Here is a 17,764-nt window from a genome sequence, read left to right as displayed (position 1 = left end):
TCGACCCACCCCTATTTATCTCAGTTACCTTCACAAGCCACAGCTGCTGCCCAACTAAGGACCCTGCAGCTGCAGCTCGTTTAGAGTAACTTAAGACACACATAGATCTCACAATACAACATATATTCAGGCCCCCACAACCCAGGGTTTCCAAGGGGAAATATCTCGGTGACAGCGCCTTGAAGCAGCTCCCTGGCTGTGCTCCCCTCAAGGAACATCGAGGTGGATTTATTGACCACTCGTCCCTCAGTGGGGTCTGTGGTAAGTGCTGGGTCCCCAGGACGAAGGAGGAACTGAGAATCTGACTCCATGTTCTTAGAAGTCTAATTTATTATTTTATGCTATTATTTTATATTACAGAATGCTATACTAAAACTCTGCTAAAGAACAGAGAAAGGATACAGAGAGAAGGCTTAACAAGAATGAATAATAAAAACTTGTGACTCCTTCCAGAGTCCCAACAGAGTTGGATGGCGATTGGTCATTAAGTAAAAACAATTCACGTATTGCATACACAATCTCCAACCACATTCCAAAGCAACAAAACACAGGAGAAGCAAATCAGATAATTATTTTATTTTTTTCTCTGAGGCTTCTCGGCTTCCCAGGAGAAGAATCCTGGGCAAAGAGAATTTTTTCAGAAAATATGGCAGTGACAATGGTCAAGTGATGTGTCTGACACAGACTTCAGATCAGCCCGGTGTGATTCATACAGAAGGCATTCATTCATTCATTCATTCATTCATTCATTCATTCATTCATTCATAGGTGTATGGTGCACACATGAACTAAGAGATTATATTGCACCAACCAGCAGCTACAATGAATCATCAATAATCAATATCGGTATCAAACATGGTATCAAATTGGTGGTGATCAATAACAATGCGTAAAAGGCAATACAAAAGTGCAAAAGGCAATTATTTAATTGGCATTTATGACCCAGCTGGGCTGCAGGCAAAGTGGAAAGCTGGAAGCTCTTGAGGGGGCCCATTCACCCCTGTCCCTGACTGTCCCAGAGTGTCCCTGAGTGTCCCCAGAGTGTCCCCAGTGACATCACCCCAGGAATTCCCATCAGGATTTGGGACAGTATCATTGAAAATTCCCAGAAAATTCCCCAAATCTGCCTCAAATACTGCACAGGGAGGGCACAGGTGACAGCAGCAATGTCCCTGATGATGTCAGTGCTCCCATGTGAAACTTTCCTGCAGCAGCCTCGGGATGTCCTCGATGGCTTTTTGGCACTGCTTGGCCACTGTGCAGCTGCCAGGGCCACCGGGGCCACCACAACCATCATAGGGACTCAAGAGGATGTTGTTGATGACCCCAAGTGTCCCAAGCAGGTGATCCTTGGCCAGACGGGTGCTGGCCTCCCACAGCCACTCAAACTTGGCCACTTTGGCTACCAAGGCCTGGAGGACATCAGGGGACACCTTGTTTGTCCCCTTCAGGATGGCCTTGATGTCCCTGAGCCGCCACTCCATGTTCCAGTAGAACAAGGTGGCTCTGTCACACGTGGCCACCAAGCGCTGCAGCAGCCCCAGGGCCACCACTGCCCAACGTCCCCTCCTGGTGGCCGCCACAGCCTCTCCCATTCCCTCACTGGTGGCTGCCGCCACCTGGGCATCGTATGTGGCCATTTCCCTGGCCACTTCCTCCTTGTCCAGGGCCACCATCAGCTGCTGGTTCGCAATTACCTTCCTGTGGTTGTCACGGAGCTTGGTGGCCTCCCTGGCCAGCCAGTCCCAGCTATCCACGAGCCTGGCCACCAACTCCTGCCAGGCCTTGGCCACAGCTCTCACATTGGCCCAGGTGGTCCCAGGGGTGGCCCCGAGGGTGGCCAGGGCCTGGCCCAGGGAGGCGACACCAGGGTGGCCCAGGGAGGTGACACCGCCATGGTTCAGGATTGCACGAAGGCTCCGGGTGAAGTTCTTCAGGTCCTCATCTAAGGAGTTTGGGGACTTGTCGCTTTGTGGCCCAGTCATGGTGGCCAGCATCTCGCCCAGGGTGGCCACCACGGCCACCAGCACCTGAAGCTGTGGAGGGGACACCTGTGGGGGAGACAGGGGAGGTGTCAGGGACCTGGTGGCACTTACGGCCTCCTGCGGTGGCCTCAGTGCTCTCAAGCAGTCCCCTCTGCCCTTCTGACCCTTTGTCAGCATCTTGTCCCCACTGCCACCTCCCGCCACCCCCCGTGTTCCCCCCAGTGTCCCCTCTGTCCCCCTCTCCCCACCATCGCACCTCTTGGGGCTCCATGGTCACTGGGGATACATTGGGAACACTCTGGGGATGGTCTGGGGGTTGAAGGAGCCTTGGGATGTCCTCGATAGCTCTTTGGCACCGCTCGGCCACCCCACAGGCACTGGGGCTGGCGCAACCACCGGTGAAATAGAACTTGATGATGTCGTCAACTGCCCCCAGAAGGTGATCCTTGGCCAGGCGGGCGTTGGCCTCCCACAGCCGCTCAGCCTCAGCCACCTTGGCCACCAAGCCCTTGAGGATGTTGAGGGATGCCTCATTTATCCCCTTCAGGGCAGCCTTGGTGTCCCTGAGCAGGCGCTGCAGCTCCCGGGGGAATGCAGTGGCTTCGTCACACGCAGCCACCAAGCGCTCCAGCAGCCCCAGGGCCGCCTCCACCCGCTGTCTCACCATGGTGGCCCTTGTTGCCTCGCTGGCAGCCACCATGGCCTCTCTGCTCACCTGGGCTTCATGCCCAGCCACCACCTCGGCCCCCTCCTCCCTGCCCAGGGCCTGACCCAGCTCCACCATGTTTTCCTGAGCTGTCCCATCATGGGCAGCCTCGTCCTGCAGCTCCCTGGCCTGGGCGGCGGCGGTGGCCACCCTGTCAGCTGCCTTGGTGGCCAAATCCCTGCAGGTGTTGTGGAGCTCGGTGGCTGCCCTGGCCAGCCGGACCCAGCTGTTCACAAGCGCAGACACCGACCACAGCCACTCACCAACCGCCAATCCCACAGGTAACAAGGTGGTCCCTGGGGTGCTCCTGTAGGCGGTCAGGGTCTGCCTCAGGGCGTTGAAAGGGCTATCATCATCGGAGGTGACATCTTGGGGCCACCAGGGGTTATCAATGCGGTGCAGGGTGACCTGGAGCTCCCTGGTGAAGAACTCCAGGTCCCAGTACAGGGACCATGGGGACCAAGGCTGCATCATCTCGTCCTGACTATTCAGGGTGTCCAGCAGCTCACCCAGGATGGCAACCACGGTGACCTGTGGCTGCAGCAGGGCCGGGGACAGCTGGGGAGGGAAAAAGGAAGGCGTCAGGGACCTGGTGGCACTTACGGCCTCCTGGGGTGGCCCCCTGCCCCCGAAGGGTGCTTTTTGCCCCTCCCTGGACGGCTCTGCCGCCCGTCTGTCCCTCCCTTGTTCCCGCTGCCACCCCTGCCACTTCCCTCGTAGTGTCTGGCACCCTCCTGCCCCCACTGCTGTCCCCTCTGCCACCTCCCCACCCGCCCCGGTATCCTCTCCCTCTTTCAGCACCCCACGTTTTCCCCCCTCCCGTCGCACCTCTTGGGGCTCCATGCTCACTGGGGACACCTTGGGGACGCTCCGCTGGCGAAGGAGCCCCGGCACCAGCTCCGGTCCCGGCCCAGAACACGCCCCGGGGTCGGCACCGGGAAAAGGCGGAGCCGCCTCAGGAGGGGCCGGAAAGGGGCTTGGCGAGGTGACGTCACCGCCCGCCCTTTCCAGTACCGCCCCTATCCATAGAAAGCGCCTGGATTTGCCGTTTTGGTTGAATCCCAGGGGATTTAGGCTTTGTAGGAGGGTACTTATGCTTCATGCCCAGGGCATTTAGGCTCCATCCCACCATTTCTAGGCGGATTCATTCCGCCGTTCCCGGCTGGATTTATGAGGGAACGCGGAGCGCTCTGAGGAGCCCGTAGAGTTGCCCTCAACAAACAGGGCCCCCCTGCTTCTCTCGCGAGGCCTCTGCCGAGAAGCCCCAAAGGCGGCGCGGACCAATCAGAAGCCGCGCCGGCCAGAAGTACTGGCAGAAGTTCCCGTTGCTTTGGCTTTGGCAGCTGCTTCCGGCGAATCCGCGGTGCATTGTGGGCATTCTTGTCCATGTGGGGCCCAGCGGCAGCTGAGCGGGGCTGAGGCCGCGGGGGGAGGAGGGGGCGGGGCGGGAATTTGCGGGCGCCGAGGAAGCCCCGGGACCACCCCCGGCAGCGCGGGATGGGCGACAGCGACCGCGGTCAGCACCGGGAGCGGGGAGGGGGGGAGGGGCGATGAGGGGGGGTTTGGAGAGGTTATGAAAGGATTGGGAGGGGCTGAGGGAGAACTGGGGGTCCTGAGGGGATGTGGGGTGTTCTGAGGGCGTTTGGGGAGATCGAGAGGGAGTACTGGGGGTCGTGAGGAGGTTTGGGGGCTTCTGAGAGGATTGGAGGGGTTGTGAGGGGCTTTTGGGGGGTGAGAGGGAGAACTGGGTACCCTGAGGGTATTTGGGGGGTTCTGAGGGGGTTTGGGTGGGATTGTGAGGGGATGTGAGAGGGCTGAGGGGTTATTAGGGGGTTTGGGACGTGGTGAGGGGATGTGGAGGGTCCTGGGGGAGAATTTGGTGTCCTGAGGGTGTTTGTGGGGTTCTGAGGAGATCTGGGGGGGTCTTGAGGGGATATGGAGAACTCATGAGGAAATCTGGGGGGATTCTGAGGAGATTTTTGAGAGTCCTAAGGAGGATATGGGAGCCCTGCGGGGGACGTGGGGCACTGAGGATAGTTTGGAGGTTTGTGAGGACATTTGGGGGCATTCTGAGTGGGTTTGGGAGGATGTTGGGAGTTTCCGACTAGATTTGGGGCATCCTGAGGGAATTTTGGAGATCCCCGAGTGGATTTTGTGGGTCCCTGAATGGATTAGGGCTGATTTGGGAGTGATTTGGGGTTATTTTGGGGTCCCTGACTGGATTTGGGGGAATTTGGGGAATTTTGGGATCCCTGGATAAATTTTGGGGTATTTTCAGATAATTTTCGGGTCCCTGACTGGATTCTGGGAGGATTTGGGGTAATTTAGGAGTCCCTGAGGGGACTTTGGGGTATTTTCAGCTGTTTTTGGGGTAAGTTTGGCTATCTGACCAGATTTTGGGGTCCTTGTCCTGATTTTGGGATATTTTGGCATATCTGACTAGATTTTGGGGTATTTTCGGGTCATTTTGGGGTTCCTCACCAGATTTTGGCCATTTTGGGGTAATTTCATGGTCCCTGACCAGAGTTTGGGGATTTTTTTGAGTTTTTTTTGGGGGTATTTTTGTAGGACAACAGGGGTAGGATGGTCGGGATGGAGAGAGACGAGAGATCTCTGCAGCCAGGTCGTGGAACTTGGGGTTTATTGCAAAGGGCCTGGGTGCAGGGCCCTGCTTGGAGCTGCCAGGCACAGCTGGAGCAGGCCCGAGAGAGGGAGAAGAGTGGTGTTATATTTCCCCAATTATCCCATCATGAACAAAATCAAACAATATTAAAGGTAGCAGCAATTTTCATTGAATAGCTTAGAATATATAAAATCGGATACGCTTGAAATATTGACAATGTAATTTGGTTAAAATAAGGGATAATTTGGTTCCAATAATAGCACATAAGCAAAAAGAACAAACAGCGAGGGGCACGGAGTGCAGGGTTCTGGGACCCTTGCCACCTCACATAGGAGCTTGCCAAGCGAAAATTCCCCCTTTTGTGCCATGTGTCAATGCCATCTCCTCCCATTTTCAAATCATCACACTTGTACCTCTGCCCTCATCACCACCTTTACCACGCATGCTCCACCACTCTTTTCGTGGTTGCACCCGTCTTTGGGGGTCGTCACTGATGAAGGCCTCTCCTCTTCCTCGATGTCCTTTAATTCACCCTTGGGTAATACATGCGCACCAAGCTAGTATAATGTAAGCCAAAACTAACAGAATATTATATTTAAGCATCAAAGCAATAAATCTCTTATAGAGGGCATTTTCCTGGGACCCAACCAGATTTTCCTTTCTTTCTGTTAATTTTTAGTAACTGTTATCTCTTGCTTTTTCCTGCCTTGAACATCTGCAGGAAAGGGGGGGGGGGAAGGAACCCCTCCTCTCCCTTTCTTGGCAGTACACCTTTTAACTGTTTTATTATTGCCAAATATTAATTACTGTATCAATATTGATTACTGTTTCAATTTTGTCAGCACAAATCATATCTATTTACCATACTTCTCATTATCTTGCTCTGAGTTTTTGGAGTTTTCTGCCAGAAATCTCTCCCCTCCCCCACTCATTCACAGAGGTTTGGGGCGGTTTTTCCTTTTTGGGGGAAATCAAAACGATGCCCTGATGCTCCTAATTAGGGGCAGGAGAAGTGAGGCTCCAGGGCTTCCCGCTGAGCCGGAGCCACCGGAGCCGCAGTGCCGGGAAAGCCGTGGCGGGACCTGCGGAGAAGTTTATTTGTCTTTTCAGCTCAATCCCCCTCGGGCCCGGGCTCGTTCCAGGGCTGTTCCTCAGCTCCGGCTCTGCCCTCACGCAGCCCGGGGGCCCTGAGAGCACGGGGCGGGGCTGTGCCGTGTGCAGAGCCCGCCCCTGGCTGGGATTGGGCGATGGTGCCGTCAGTCGTGGTTGTGGCGCGCTGATTGGTGGGAGCGGGGCGGAGCAGGGCCCCGGGGGCGGCTGAGGGCGGCCGTGCTGGGCAGCGGCGCCATTGTCGAGGAGCGTGTGTGCGGTCCTGGGAGCGGCGGCAGCGGCCGGAGCGCGGTGAGGCGGTGATGGAGCTCGGAGGCGGCCGCAGCGCAGGTGGGAGCCGCGCTGGGTTGTGCGGGGGCTCGGGGCTGGCTGCGGGCCTCGGGGGCGGCAGGGGGCTCGGGCGGGTTGGTTGTGCCGTGTCCGGCCCGTGTTGCCGCTGGCGTGAGAGCGCTGCGGGAGCGGCTGCCCGCGGTCTCCTTGCGGCCGCTGCCTCGGCAGGAGCCGCTGCCGGAGCAGCGCTGGCTCGGCCCGGTTGCTGTGGCTGGGACAGAGGGGGCTGCCCCGTGCCCAGAGCTGTGCGGGGAAATTGCCGTGGCCGGAGGTTTTTGTGCCCAGAGGAGACAGAGGAGTCCTGTAAAAGTGACTTTATTGCTGAGCAGAGGGAGAGGCCGTGGGGCATTTGCCGTGCGCTCTCTGCCATTGTTGTAGTTCGCAGCCTCCTTTTTATCCTCATTTTCCCGGCCTCATCTCCCTCTCCCTTTGCCCACTGGCTGAGGTCCTTGGAACGTTCAGACCTCCCGATCCGCCAACTGTATGTCCTCGTTAATGTGCACCCCCACTTTTATATAACAGCCGATAATCACGGCTCTGTTTAACCCTTGTTCTTCTGAACGTTCAGGAATTCAGCGAGACTTTGAGGAGCTTTCTGTGTCAATTTCTAACATTTTCTAAAACTGATGATTTCTCCCATTACTTCCTTGCCTACAAGTCCCTTGGCCCTGTCTCCAGGCAGACTCACTAATTGACTCTGTTTTTTCTTCCTGTGTCTTCTTTGTTTTTGGGAATATTCTTCTGGAAGTTCAGGTATTTAGCGGGTCTTTCTGTGAGCAGCAGTCCATGTTAATTAGTAACATCTATTGAAGCTGGTGGTTTCGCCCTTTACTTCCTTATCTACGAGCCCCTGGCCCCTCGCTCAGCTGCTGAATGAGCTCCACTCTCAAGGTGTGGGGCACGGTAAACAGCTGAGAGCTGCTGTAGCACATCAGAGGAGAAACAGCATTCGTTTAACCCATGGTCTGTCACGGAGCCACAAAACTGTGTCCCATTCCCATCCTTTTCACGTTTGGGCTGGAACATGAGCTGCTTTCTTACTTCCTTTGTTATCTGTTTCACCACTTTTCCTTTGTCATCTCTTTGCCAACAGCAGTTTGAGTCATTTAATTTTCCACAAACTCCCCTTTTTTCTGCTGAAAGGTAATATGATCCCATCCCATGGTTAAGTGTTGTGTTCCTCATTTCAGTGGATTGGTCGGCAGGAAGGTCAGGAGCTGGAGCTGTCTGGTTGGTTATTATTGCGAGGGCAGCTTGTAATCTAATGATGCCATTGAAATGAGAAATGGGTTCTGTGGCTCCTGATATGAATTGGTTTGGGTTCCCAGGGGCTGGTCCATGGTGTTGTAGGATTTGTTCTGCTGGCCGTTCATCTTTTCTCCATTTTTGGCCGCTTTCTCCAGCCAGGGCTGCATCAATTGACTGCTTTGCTCTAATTAAATCAGCAAATCCTTGGATTCCCAACTGATTTCCCTGAATATTTGGTAGCAAAAAATCCTGGATACTCTAATATACCCTATAAACACAGATAGTGACAGCACATGTTGGAGTGGGCAGAGGGATGATTCCCCCCATTTATTTATGGTGAAGTTTTCCCAACATTCTCCATTTGCTCTTTCCCTTTGTAGCTTCACCCGTTTGTGTTGCAGGGTCAGATATCCTCCCCCTGGGCTCTGCCTTGAGCTGTGCAAATTCCATCAGTGCCAGCAGGCAGAGCTTGGGGTGAGGGGCAGAGGGAATCAGCCCAATTCCTGCCCGAGGCAAGAGATTGAGGTGCATTGTCCACACTTTGCCCAGCAGTGTTCATTTGCATTTCTAAAGCTCCTCTGCAGGCTGCCTGGAATAAAGCTTCTCTTCCAGGGCAGCCATCTGGTGAGTCACATGTGCCACCCCCAACCCCCAATCTGCTTTTTAAAATAAAGGTATTAACTATTTATGAGTGTAAAGTGTTACTTTTAAAGCTCTTCAGTTTTGCAAAATGCAGCATAAAGGCAGACATGGAAACACCCAGACCAAATTGATTCTTACACTTCTGTCCCAAACCTACCTGACCTTATAAAGTGGGAATATTATGAAATTTTTTCCTCATGTTGTAATTTTGTCACTGAAACTGCAGGGAAAAGAAAAACAACTCTCCAAGAATCTCTTTAGTTTTAGAGTGTCAAGACATTACTTGGTTCTGGCCAGGATGTGCAACAGAAATAATTTCTTTCACAAATAGGCTGGCTGTGCACAGAAAATCATTCCATGCCATGTGAGTTTTACTGGATTTTTCCTAAACTTTATGTAGAACCAATCTAAATCCACTGTTGTAATGTTCATTGCTTCCAAGTTGTGTAAGTTTTTAGTATTTGGTTTCCTGTTGGATCCGAATTTCTTCCCCTCTGATGTGAATTCGGTCTCCACACTCCTGGATTTCCTTCTCAGCCTTTTCCAGCCCAGGTGTCTCCAGCTCTGCCGGGGGCAATGTCTGGGGTAGCTGTTGGTTGCTGTTTGCTGCTGGGCAATGTTGATGCTTTGTTGCTGGTTGTTATCTCTGTGGGTGTCTTTTGGGCTATTCCCAGTCTGTTGGGATGTTAAACTCATCTCCATTGAGTGGTGTAACATCCCTTAAATAAAAGCTTTAAAATTCCTTTCCCCAAGGCAAAGACAAACCAAGCCTGAGCAGAAAAATATGGTTTAAAAGAACGAAACTCGGTACATTTTGCAGCAGTGCAATGGCAGGCAGCCCAGAGTGTGGGTGTGAGTGAGCCCCAGAGTGGAATTGTGCCCTGGTGTTCCCCAGCAGCTGTGGCAGTGCAGGCCCAGGCAGCGCTGAAGCTGCAGCAGTGGCAGCAAGGCTTGGCCCCAGTGGCTGGAGATGGCAGAGGAGGGTGGCCAGGATTGCAGAGGATTGCAGCCGAGGATCTGTGGGCAGGCGCAGGGGCTTGGCCCGCTGTGGAGCCCTGGCTGCTGCTGCGTTGCCTTCAGGTCAGGCTCAGGGGCGGCCTCCCATCCTCCTGCTGCAGGCGGGAAGTGCAAATCTCCGGGGCTTCAGAGCCCTTGCGGCCAGGCTGAGGGGTCCCCCCGTGTTGAGCTGTGCTGGCGGCTGTTTCTGGCCTCAGGGACACTTGGCATGGGCCCCTTGGCCACCAGTGGTGCTGCTTTGCACTCCTTGGGCCGGAGCCGATGTCCTGGCTGGGTGTTGGCAGCAGCAAAGTGCCAGGGCAGGCTGTGTGCCAGCCCAGCTTGTTGTGGGAGAATATGCCTTGATATCTGCTCCAGTGGTTGCTGAAGCAGTGAGAATTGCTTTTGCCCCCCTGTTAGGTGCCATGGTGTCAGCAGAAGATATTGAAGCCTTCCTGCTCAGGGCATTTCAGTGCCAGGCTCTCACAAGCACCCAGAGCTGCGCGGGTTGAGCTGAGCATGGGGCGGTGACCTGCGCTGTGTCTGATTCCCCTTCCTTCCCTCCCCTGGAACAGGGTGTTGCTTTTAGACACCACTTGTCCTGGATGTGTCAGAGTGCTTTGGAGAGACTCCATATCTAATTTTTCCTCTTTCCCTGGGGCTGCCCACGCTTCTGGGTTCACTTCAGCATAGGCCTGGCCAGACATTTGACACAGAGGTACAACAGAACAGGCCTCTGTATCACATTTTATAAAATTAATTTGACTTCTAAGTTTAGCAATCAAATCCCTTCCCAGTAAATCATGACAACAATTAGGAGCAAATAAAAATTCATGCATTTCAAACCCATCACCCAGATCTGCTAACAGTGGTTGAATAAAAGCATACATGTTTCCCACTAATCCCATGAATAATCAAAGACATTTTTGGCATTTTCCCCCTTTAGGTCTAAAATTTAGAGTTTATTGAGAGGCCCCTGTGTCCATCAGGAAATGCCTCCTCTCAATGCGGACCCACCCTGAATGTTCTCAAGGGCTCCAGTGTGGAGGGTCCCTGGTGTGATGGGAGCTGTGCCAGCCCTGCCAATCCATGTCCATCAAGGGGTGGACTTGCTGGTGCTGAGGGTGCTGCTGTCTGTGCTTGCAGTGTCCTTGTGCCCTGCAGCTGGAGCCCTGGTTCCTTGTCCGGGGCTGTTTATGTGGGCTCTCCCCTGCCGAGGAGGGCAATGCCTGTGCCAGGTGCTTGTGGCCGAGCCGTGCCCTGGGTGCTGGGGCCCCCTTGGGCCCTGGGGTTGATCCCTCAGGGGCTGTAGGAACTGTGCCCTGGCCTTTGCCTTCAGCTTGGCCTTTTGCTGCTCCCTTCTTGCACTCACCTGCTGTGCCTTTGTGCCCAAGTGCTGCAGGGCCTTCTTGTGCCCCTCCTGCAGCCCCCTCAGTGCCTGTGGGTGCTTGTCTTGCTTTACAAGAGAGGTGTCTGCTTGGGAAGGCAGAAAAAGCCTCTCTTGGAATGGAGAATGCAAACCCCCTCCCTGTTAATTTTTAGACTAGTGAAATCAAGGGGCTATCAGGCAAAGATATGGGGATAGGAATACCAGTTCTTTACCAGTGTGTATAATAAAGCAAACAAACACCAACAGCTGCGGCACTGACAGCAAACAGAGGTCGGACCCAGTCCCGGCCTTTGGGCTGCGGAGCTTTCCCCTTGGGTGCAGTTCCGGGCATGGCCGGCAGGGGCGCTGGTGGCTCCCGCGGGGCGGGGCAGCGCATCCCTCCCATGGGAACCTCTCTGAACGGAAATAGAGCAATCCCTTCATCGAACTCTTTCACTTTTTTCCCTTCTATAGCCTTTCTCCCGTGTTTTGAGAAAGAATTTGGAGAGGGCTGCCTTTTAACTGAGCTCCTAGTGTTTTGATAAGGTGCTTCCTGTAGAGAGAGAGAGTTTCCCTGAAGAGCCCGAGCTGTGGTTGCGAAGAGGGCGTAACACAGCCCGACAGGGTCAGGGGACGATATCCCGCTGAGGCTCAGTGGGAGTGTGGGCAGGGTCTGCTGCCGGAATCGGCAGAGGGGGATGTTCCCGTGGAGCCCGAGGCGGAGCGTGGGCAGCCCCCAGATGGCTGATGGCGGCTGATCCGGCAGCTCCCGGCAGAGCAAAGGCAGGTGGGAGAGCCCGGCAGCAGCGGCGGTGCCCAGCGCAGGTGGCACGGGCAGGGCAGCCGGGGATGGGATGGCTGGGACCCCCCCTGGGTGCGGTGGGCGCGGTGAGCTCGGAGCAGGCGGCAGGACAGAGCAACCCCCATCTTGCCCAGCATGGGCGGCAGAGCGGCCGCGGGCCAGGCAGCGGGAGCAGGGCACACAAATTGAGCGAGAGCGCCGGGGCAGGTGGAGCTGCCCTGGGCAGTGAGGCCGCACCTGGGATGGAAAGCGGGGCAGGCGGAGCTGAGGCGGGCAGCGAGCCGGGACCCGGGACAGGCGCCTGGGCCGCGAATGGAGGGGGCAAGAGCTGCAGGGGATCCCACTCTCTTTCTGAGTTTTCCTCTTATAACCCAACTTTCATTTCCCCTTTTTTTTTTTTCTCGGGGCTTTCTGATACTTTAAAGGTTTTTATTCTCTTAATATCTCCTCTCTAACATGTGGCATATTCTCTTTCTTCTAGATTTATCGATTTTTTCTACAAATAAATCCAGATCCTAACAAATCTAAACTTCTGCATGGATACTTTGAAATGGTCAACCAGCTAACTCATGACCTCCAAATGTTTTTTTTCTCTTCACGTTTTTATTTCTCCTTTGGCAAATTAAACATCTCTCAGTTACTGGCTTTGCTACTCCAAAAATCGCAGTGCACCCGTAGTTCCTTAAAAAATGATCACACAAAGCTTGAGTACCCCAGTGGGTTTTCTGATGCAAGTCTTCTAATATTTTCCTAGTAAGCACATTTTATTATGAAATTGTCTTCCATCAAGAAATTTCCATTTCCCTGATTTATCTTTCTCACTTCCTATCTTGTTTAATTGCTTTTTCTCGGCTTCCCTAAAATTTGAATTTCCAGCTTTTCCTCCTTTGGAGTTATTATTAACATAACTCTTTCAGCTCCATCTTCTGCTGCATCCTTAGCTTTGTGATCCACCCCCAGTTTGCCTCTTCTTTGGCCCAGGCGGGGCTCCCCTTGCCCGCAGCAGCTGGAGCAGCCGAGAGCCCCGCGCTGCCCATCCCGAGCTGTCCCGGCTCCATCCCCAGCAGTGGCGGCTGCCGGCAGAGGCAGCCTGGAGGAGCAGAGCCCTGTGTCCCCCAGGAGCCCAAAGTGGGGAGCCCAGAGAGGGGGGAGCGCCGCCATTGGCGGGAGCCTGAAGAGCCTGGAGAGGGGCAGGGGGGACTCCTTGGAGCCGCTGCAGCCCAGAGCAGGGAATGAGGGGAGAAGGGAGCCCGGGAGCCCAAACAGCCCCGGCATCCCGAAATGGGGAGAGCGAAGCGGGGGGAGCTTTTGGCATTGCTGGGACTGCCAGCAGCCTGGGCAGGGTGGGCACCGGGCACAAGGGAGAACCCCAATCCAAGCATGACCCCCAGCAGCTGGGACAGGGGGGAACCCCCGAACACCAGAGGAGAGGGACCAGGGATGGGGAACCCCTGGGAGGCTTTTTCAGGGCTGAATCTTGGTGTTTGGGAGGTTTTTCTTGAGTCCAGATGGCCGGTGACTTGTAGACATGGACTCGAGCAGAGCGACCTTCAAACTCAATATGTGTTGGAGAAGATGAAACATGAAAACCTTATAAATATGATTGTCTTGCAAAAGACAGTGAGGATATAGAAGGTATAAGGAAGATATAACTAAAAGCAAACTCTGAAATACCTTAGTTAGTGAACAACTGGAAAACAATGGTGTGACCGAAATGAAGGCAATCCCCTTTTGATGAAACAATTCCCTCTGCTCGCAGACAGATCCAAGGGTTAGAGCAGACCCTACAGCTCAGCAGAAGGGGTCCAGAGAGGATTTTTTAGGGTTTAAAATGTAACACATTTTAATGTAACACATGTAATGACTTTTACAGGCTGTATGTAAATGCTATAGGATTTGTATCTTGTACTAGATTGGTTAGTGAGAAATAGAATATTCAACACAGAAGAAAATTTATTGTATTGTAATGGGACCCTTACTCTCTTACGCTCTTCTCCTCTTACTCTCTCACCCTCTCACCCTCTCTACCCCTCTCTTCTCTCGGGCCTGCTCCGAGCTGTGCCTGGCAGCTCCAAGCAGGGCCCTGCACCCAGGCCCTTTGCAATAAACCGCAAGTTCCACGCCCTGGCTGCAGAGCTCTCTCGTCTCCGTCCGTCCCGACCGTCCTACCCCCCGATGCTCCTACAAATTTGCTCATCCCTTGTTTTCCCCAAACCAGGATTGCCCATTGCCAAGGCCTAGGAGGCTGCGAGGAAGAGGAAGATGGCCCAGGATGCTGAGGCAGGTGAGGAGGAAGTCAGTGCCCCTTTCCCCTCTGTGCTGCTCCATCTCCCAGCCCAGCAGGGCCCCGGCTGCAGCTCAGCCCTGGGGGGATCTCCTTGCCCTTGCCTGTGGCACGGAGGCAAATCCCATCCTGTCCTTGTCCTTCCTCCCCCAGAGCAGGAGCTGAGCATGGAGAGCAGGGAGGAGAAATGCCCGTGGCAGAACCTGGTGGAAGAGGCCGTTTTGAGCGGCTCCACGGCGCAGGAAGCCAACAGGGAGGAAAAGCCCTGGAGATGCCACACGAGGAGGGGCTGCAAACGCAGCCGGCGGGGATCTGAGGGGGAAAGAGCCAGCCTGGGCTCGGAAGGCGTCCGGAGACGGAGCCAGAGCTCGGAGCTGGTGCTCCATGAGCAGCTCCATGATGGGGAGAAGCCCCACACGTGTGGGGAGTGTGGGAAGAGCTTCAGGTGGAACTCCAACCTGATTGCGCACCAGAGGATCCACACTGGGGAGAAGCCCTACGAGTGTAGGGAGTGTGGGAAGAGCTTTAGAGAGAGCTCCAGCCTGATAAATCATCAGAGGATCCACACTGGCGAAAGGCCATACGAATGCTCCAAGTGTGGGATGTGCTTCAGCCGGAGCTCCAGCCTGATCAGGCACCAGAGAACCCACACTGAGGACAGGCCCTATGAGTGTTCCAAGTGTGGGAAGAGGTTTAAGACCAGCGCCCATCTCCTCCTGCACTATCTGAGTCACAGAGAGGAGAGGCCCTTCCAATGCCCCGACTGTGGGAAGGGATTCAAGGACAACTCCGCCCTCGTCAAGCACCGGCGCATCCACACTGGGGAGAGGCCCTACGAGTGTGATAAATGCAGGAAGAGGTTTCCGACCAGCTCTGGTCTCCTCCAGCACTATCGGATTCACACAGAGGAGAGGCCCTTCCGCTGTTCCGACTGCGGGAAGGGATTCAAGCGCAACTCCCACCTCATCAGGCACCGGCGCATCCACACTGGGGAGAGGCCCTACGAGTGTCCCCAGTGTGGGAAGACCTTCCCACAGAGCTTTACCTTGACCCGACACCAACGGAGGCACCGGTAAGGGAAGCCCTGCGAGTGCCCCCTGTGCGGGCAGAGCTTCGTGCGCTGCTCCAGCTCCATCCCCCACTGGAGGAGGCACTTTGGGCACAGCCCTGGTCACTCACATTCCCTGTGATCCATGTTGGGAACACACCTGGCTGCTTCGCCTTTTGATTTGGCCTTAATTTTCCTCTGCTTCACCTTCATCCTTTAAAAAAACCCAAAACTGGGTTAATTGAAGGAAATTGATTGAATATATCTGAAGTTCCATAATTTCTCAGTTGTTTTAGGGGGAATTTAATATTTGGGGACATGTTCTGTATGGAGTGCTGCTGTTGCTAAGAGGCAGGAATTTGGTCTCACCCTTCTTGTGTTGCTAAGAACTCCTCCCCTGACCCCAACCCCAATTCCACCCTTTGGATATCCTATAAAAACTCCACGGCCCTGCCTGTGCCCTGTCTTTCGGGGGTAAGAATGGATTCCCAAAGGACCAGCCCTTTCTCACTGGATTCCAAGTGGATCAGCCTTTTTCACTGAATTCCCAGAGGATTCTGACTCTGTCACTGTTTCTTTTTGTTTGTATTACTGCATTTGTATTTTTATTTTTTCCTAATAAAGTACTGATTTTTCTCTTTCCATATCTTTGCCTGAGAGCCCCTTAATTTCAAAAGAAATTACTATTATTATTAATAATAATAATAATAATAATAATAATAATAATAATAATAATAATAGTAATCAAAGGGAGGGGGTTTACATTTTCCATTTCAGTAGAGGCTCCTGAAATGGGGAGACACCCTCAAGGCTGGGCCATGTCAAATAGTTCCTGAAACATGTAAATTAGTTGATGTGTATGCATGAGGGTCTATGAATATGCAACCGGCTGATGTAATTAAAACCAGATTAATTAAGGGGTGTCCCCGAGCATAACTGGGGGGTCTTGGTGGCCATAACAACCTTTGCTCGATGGTCCTTGTCTCCCATTACATCAATCCGTTCCATATTCATGGCCTTGTTGCATATCCATGAAGTACTTTACATATTCCAGGAACAAAATTGGCTTAATCCTGTCTGGGGGTCCAACCCCCCTCCCAGCTCAATTTGGGGTGTCCCATCTTCCTCCCAGCTCAGTTTTGGGACCCCATACCCATCCCAGCTTAATTTGGGGGTTCCATTCCCCTCCCACCTCAATTTGGGGGTCCCATTCCCCTCCCAGCTCAATTTTGGGGTCCCGACCCTCTTTTCCCTGCTCTCTCCTTTCCGATCGTTCCCCCAGTCCCCTCCCCCGTGTTTGGTTTTGGGGGCTCCAAGCCCCTCCTGCTCCGTTTTTGGCTCCCGACCTTGTTATGCATTTATTTGGCGTCTCCAATCTATCCTGATGGTCACCTTCTCCCCCCAAATCCGCTCCTGGCAACTGATGAGTCATCAGCGAGACACGCTCTGATTGGCTGGAAATTACCCCGCGCGGTCTCCGAGTATTTCCCGCAGTGAGAGGCCTTGGTGTGTGGCTGGCAAGCGATGAGTCAGAGTCGGGCCGGGCGCTGATTGGCTGAAAATCGCTGAGCGGAGCTAGTGCTCTGATTTTGTGCCCAGCAAGTGGATCGTCATCAGTGCCATGTGTTTTGACTGGTCAGGATCTGTTTTGGGGTGGGGATGGGAGGAACTGGGGTTTCTTGGGGTTTATTTGGGTTTAATCAGGGTTTCTTTGGGGTTTTTTGGGGTTTTTTATGGACTATTTGGGCTTTCTCTTGGGTTTTACTTGGTTTATTTCTGTTTATTTGGGGTTATTTGGAAATATTTGAGTTTATTTGGAAGTATTTGGGTTTGTTTGGGTTTACTTGGGTTTTTTTGGAATTACTTGGGGATCTTGGGGTTAATGTTGGTGGGTTTTTTTAGGAGTAATTGAAATAAGTTGGGTGATTTTGATTTTAATTTGGTTTTTTTTGTTTGTTTTTTTGGGGTTATTTGGATTTGTTTGGGGTTATTTGGGGCATTTTCTGGTATTGTTTAGGGTTTTTTAGAGGTTCTTTGGGGTTTATTTCGAGTGTTTTGGGGTTATTTAGGTTATTTGGGGTCACGTGGGGTAAAAATCCGGGAATGTTTATCCTGAAAAACATGGGAATTTTTCCTTAAAAATCTGAGAGTTTTTCCCAAAAAACCGGGAATGACCCTTAAAAATCCGTGACCTTTCCCTGTCAATGCTAACGTGCCCCGCCCCAAACCATCCAATCACCACGCTCCATCACCCAAATTAACAAATCACAGCGCACCCTTCCCCAAACCAACCAATCACCGCGCGCCTCCCCTCGGCAAAGCCCGCCTCCCCCACCCCATCCTTTCAATCAGCACACCCTGTACGAAACCAACCAATCACCCGGCGTCTCCCCTCAGCAACTCCCGCCCTCTCCGTGTGTACCGCCCAATCAGAGCCGAGCCCAAAGCGGCGCCCCCTGACCCCGGGGCCGGGCATGGAGCGGGCGCCCCCTTCCCTCCCACCCACGGGACCCCCTCAGGGACCCCCGGGAGCCGCCCCGGGCTCGGGCGGGTCCTGCGGGAGGCGCTGGAGAGAGCGGGGGAGGCGCTGGGAGAGGACGGGGGGCTCTGGGAGCTGCTGA

The 17,764-nt window shown here is 53.7% G+C and overlaps 3 protein-coding genes across 6 annotated transcripts in view; 2 read left to right on the top strand and 1 right to left on the bottom strand.

Annotated features, from left to right (window-relative positions):
- Window positions 1-312: 312 nt before the first annotated feature.
- LOC102064390 (uncharacterized) lies at window positions 313-3,165 on the bottom strand. The gene is made up of 2 exons (XM_074529791.1): window positions 2,242-3,165; window positions 313-2,051 (listed from the first exon to the last, which is right to left on the bottom strand). The coding sequence occupies exons 1-2, from the start codon at window positions 3,163-3,165 to the stop codon at window positions 1,182-1,184; spliced, it is 1,794 nt and encodes a 597-aa protein (XP_074385892.1). The 3' UTR covers window positions 313-1,181.
- Window positions 3,166-4,060: 895 nt separating this feature from the next.
- LOC141725855 (uncharacterized) lies at window positions 4,061-15,789 on the top strand. 4 transcript variants are annotated; one of them, XM_074530006.1, is made up of 3 exons: window positions 4,061-4,207; window positions 14,030-14,095; window positions 14,254-15,789. In XM_074530006.1, the coding sequence occupies exons 2-3, from the start codon at window positions 14,084-14,086 to the stop codon at window positions 15,169-15,171; spliced, it is 930 nt and encodes a 309-aa protein (XP_074386107.1). In that variant the 5' UTR covers window positions 4,061-4,207; window positions 14,030-14,083; the 3' UTR covers window positions 15,172-15,789. The 4 variants fall into 4 exon arrangements, with proteins under 4 accessions (XP_074386107.1, XP_074386103.1, XP_074386106.1 ...); XM_074530002.1 differs by having other exon boundaries at window positions 4,063-4,207; window positions 14,249-15,789; XM_074530005.1 differs by lacking the exon at window positions 4,061-4,207 and adding an exon at window positions 6,617-6,754.
- Window positions 6,641-17,764, top strand: part of LOC102061417 (uncharacterized) — a 236,416-nt gene continuing 225,292 nt past the window's right edge. Inside the window, exon 1 of the mRNA XM_074529932.1 lies at window positions 6,641-6,754. Within this exon, the coding sequence (XP_074386033.1) occupies window positions 6,727-6,754 (28 nt within the window). The 5' untranslated portion in view covers window positions 6,641-6,726. The remainder of the gene's footprint in view (window positions 6,755-17,764) is intronic.

Source organism: Zonotrichia albicollis, chromosome 31 (assembly GCF_047830755.1).
Source record: "Zonotrichia albicollis isolate bZonAlb1 chromosome 31, bZonAlb1.hap1, whole genome shotgun sequence".
Taxonomy (NCBI): domain Eukaryota; kingdom Metazoa; phylum Chordata; class Aves; order Passeriformes; family Passerellidae; genus Zonotrichia; species Zonotrichia albicollis.
The sequence above is the reverse complement of the archived record's forward strand: the minus strand, read 5'-3'. Positions and strand labels throughout refer to the sequence as shown.

Coding starts and splice junctions, on each gene's coding strand:
- LOC102064390 (XM_074529791.1), bottom strand. CDS start 3,165: ATGATGCAGCCTTGGTCCCCATGGTCCCTGTACTGGGACCTGGAGTTC. Junction 2,052..2,241: donor TGACCATGGAGCCCCAAGAG/GTGCGATGGTGG, acceptor TCTCCCCCACAG/GTGTCCCCTCCACAGCTTCA.
- LOC141725855 (XM_074530002.1), top strand. CDS start 14,074: ATGGCCCAGGATGCTGAGGCAG. Junction 14,096..14,248: donor GGCCCAGGATGCTGAGGCAG/GTGAGGAGGAAG, acceptor TTCCTCCCCCAG/AGCAGGAGCTGAGCATGGAG.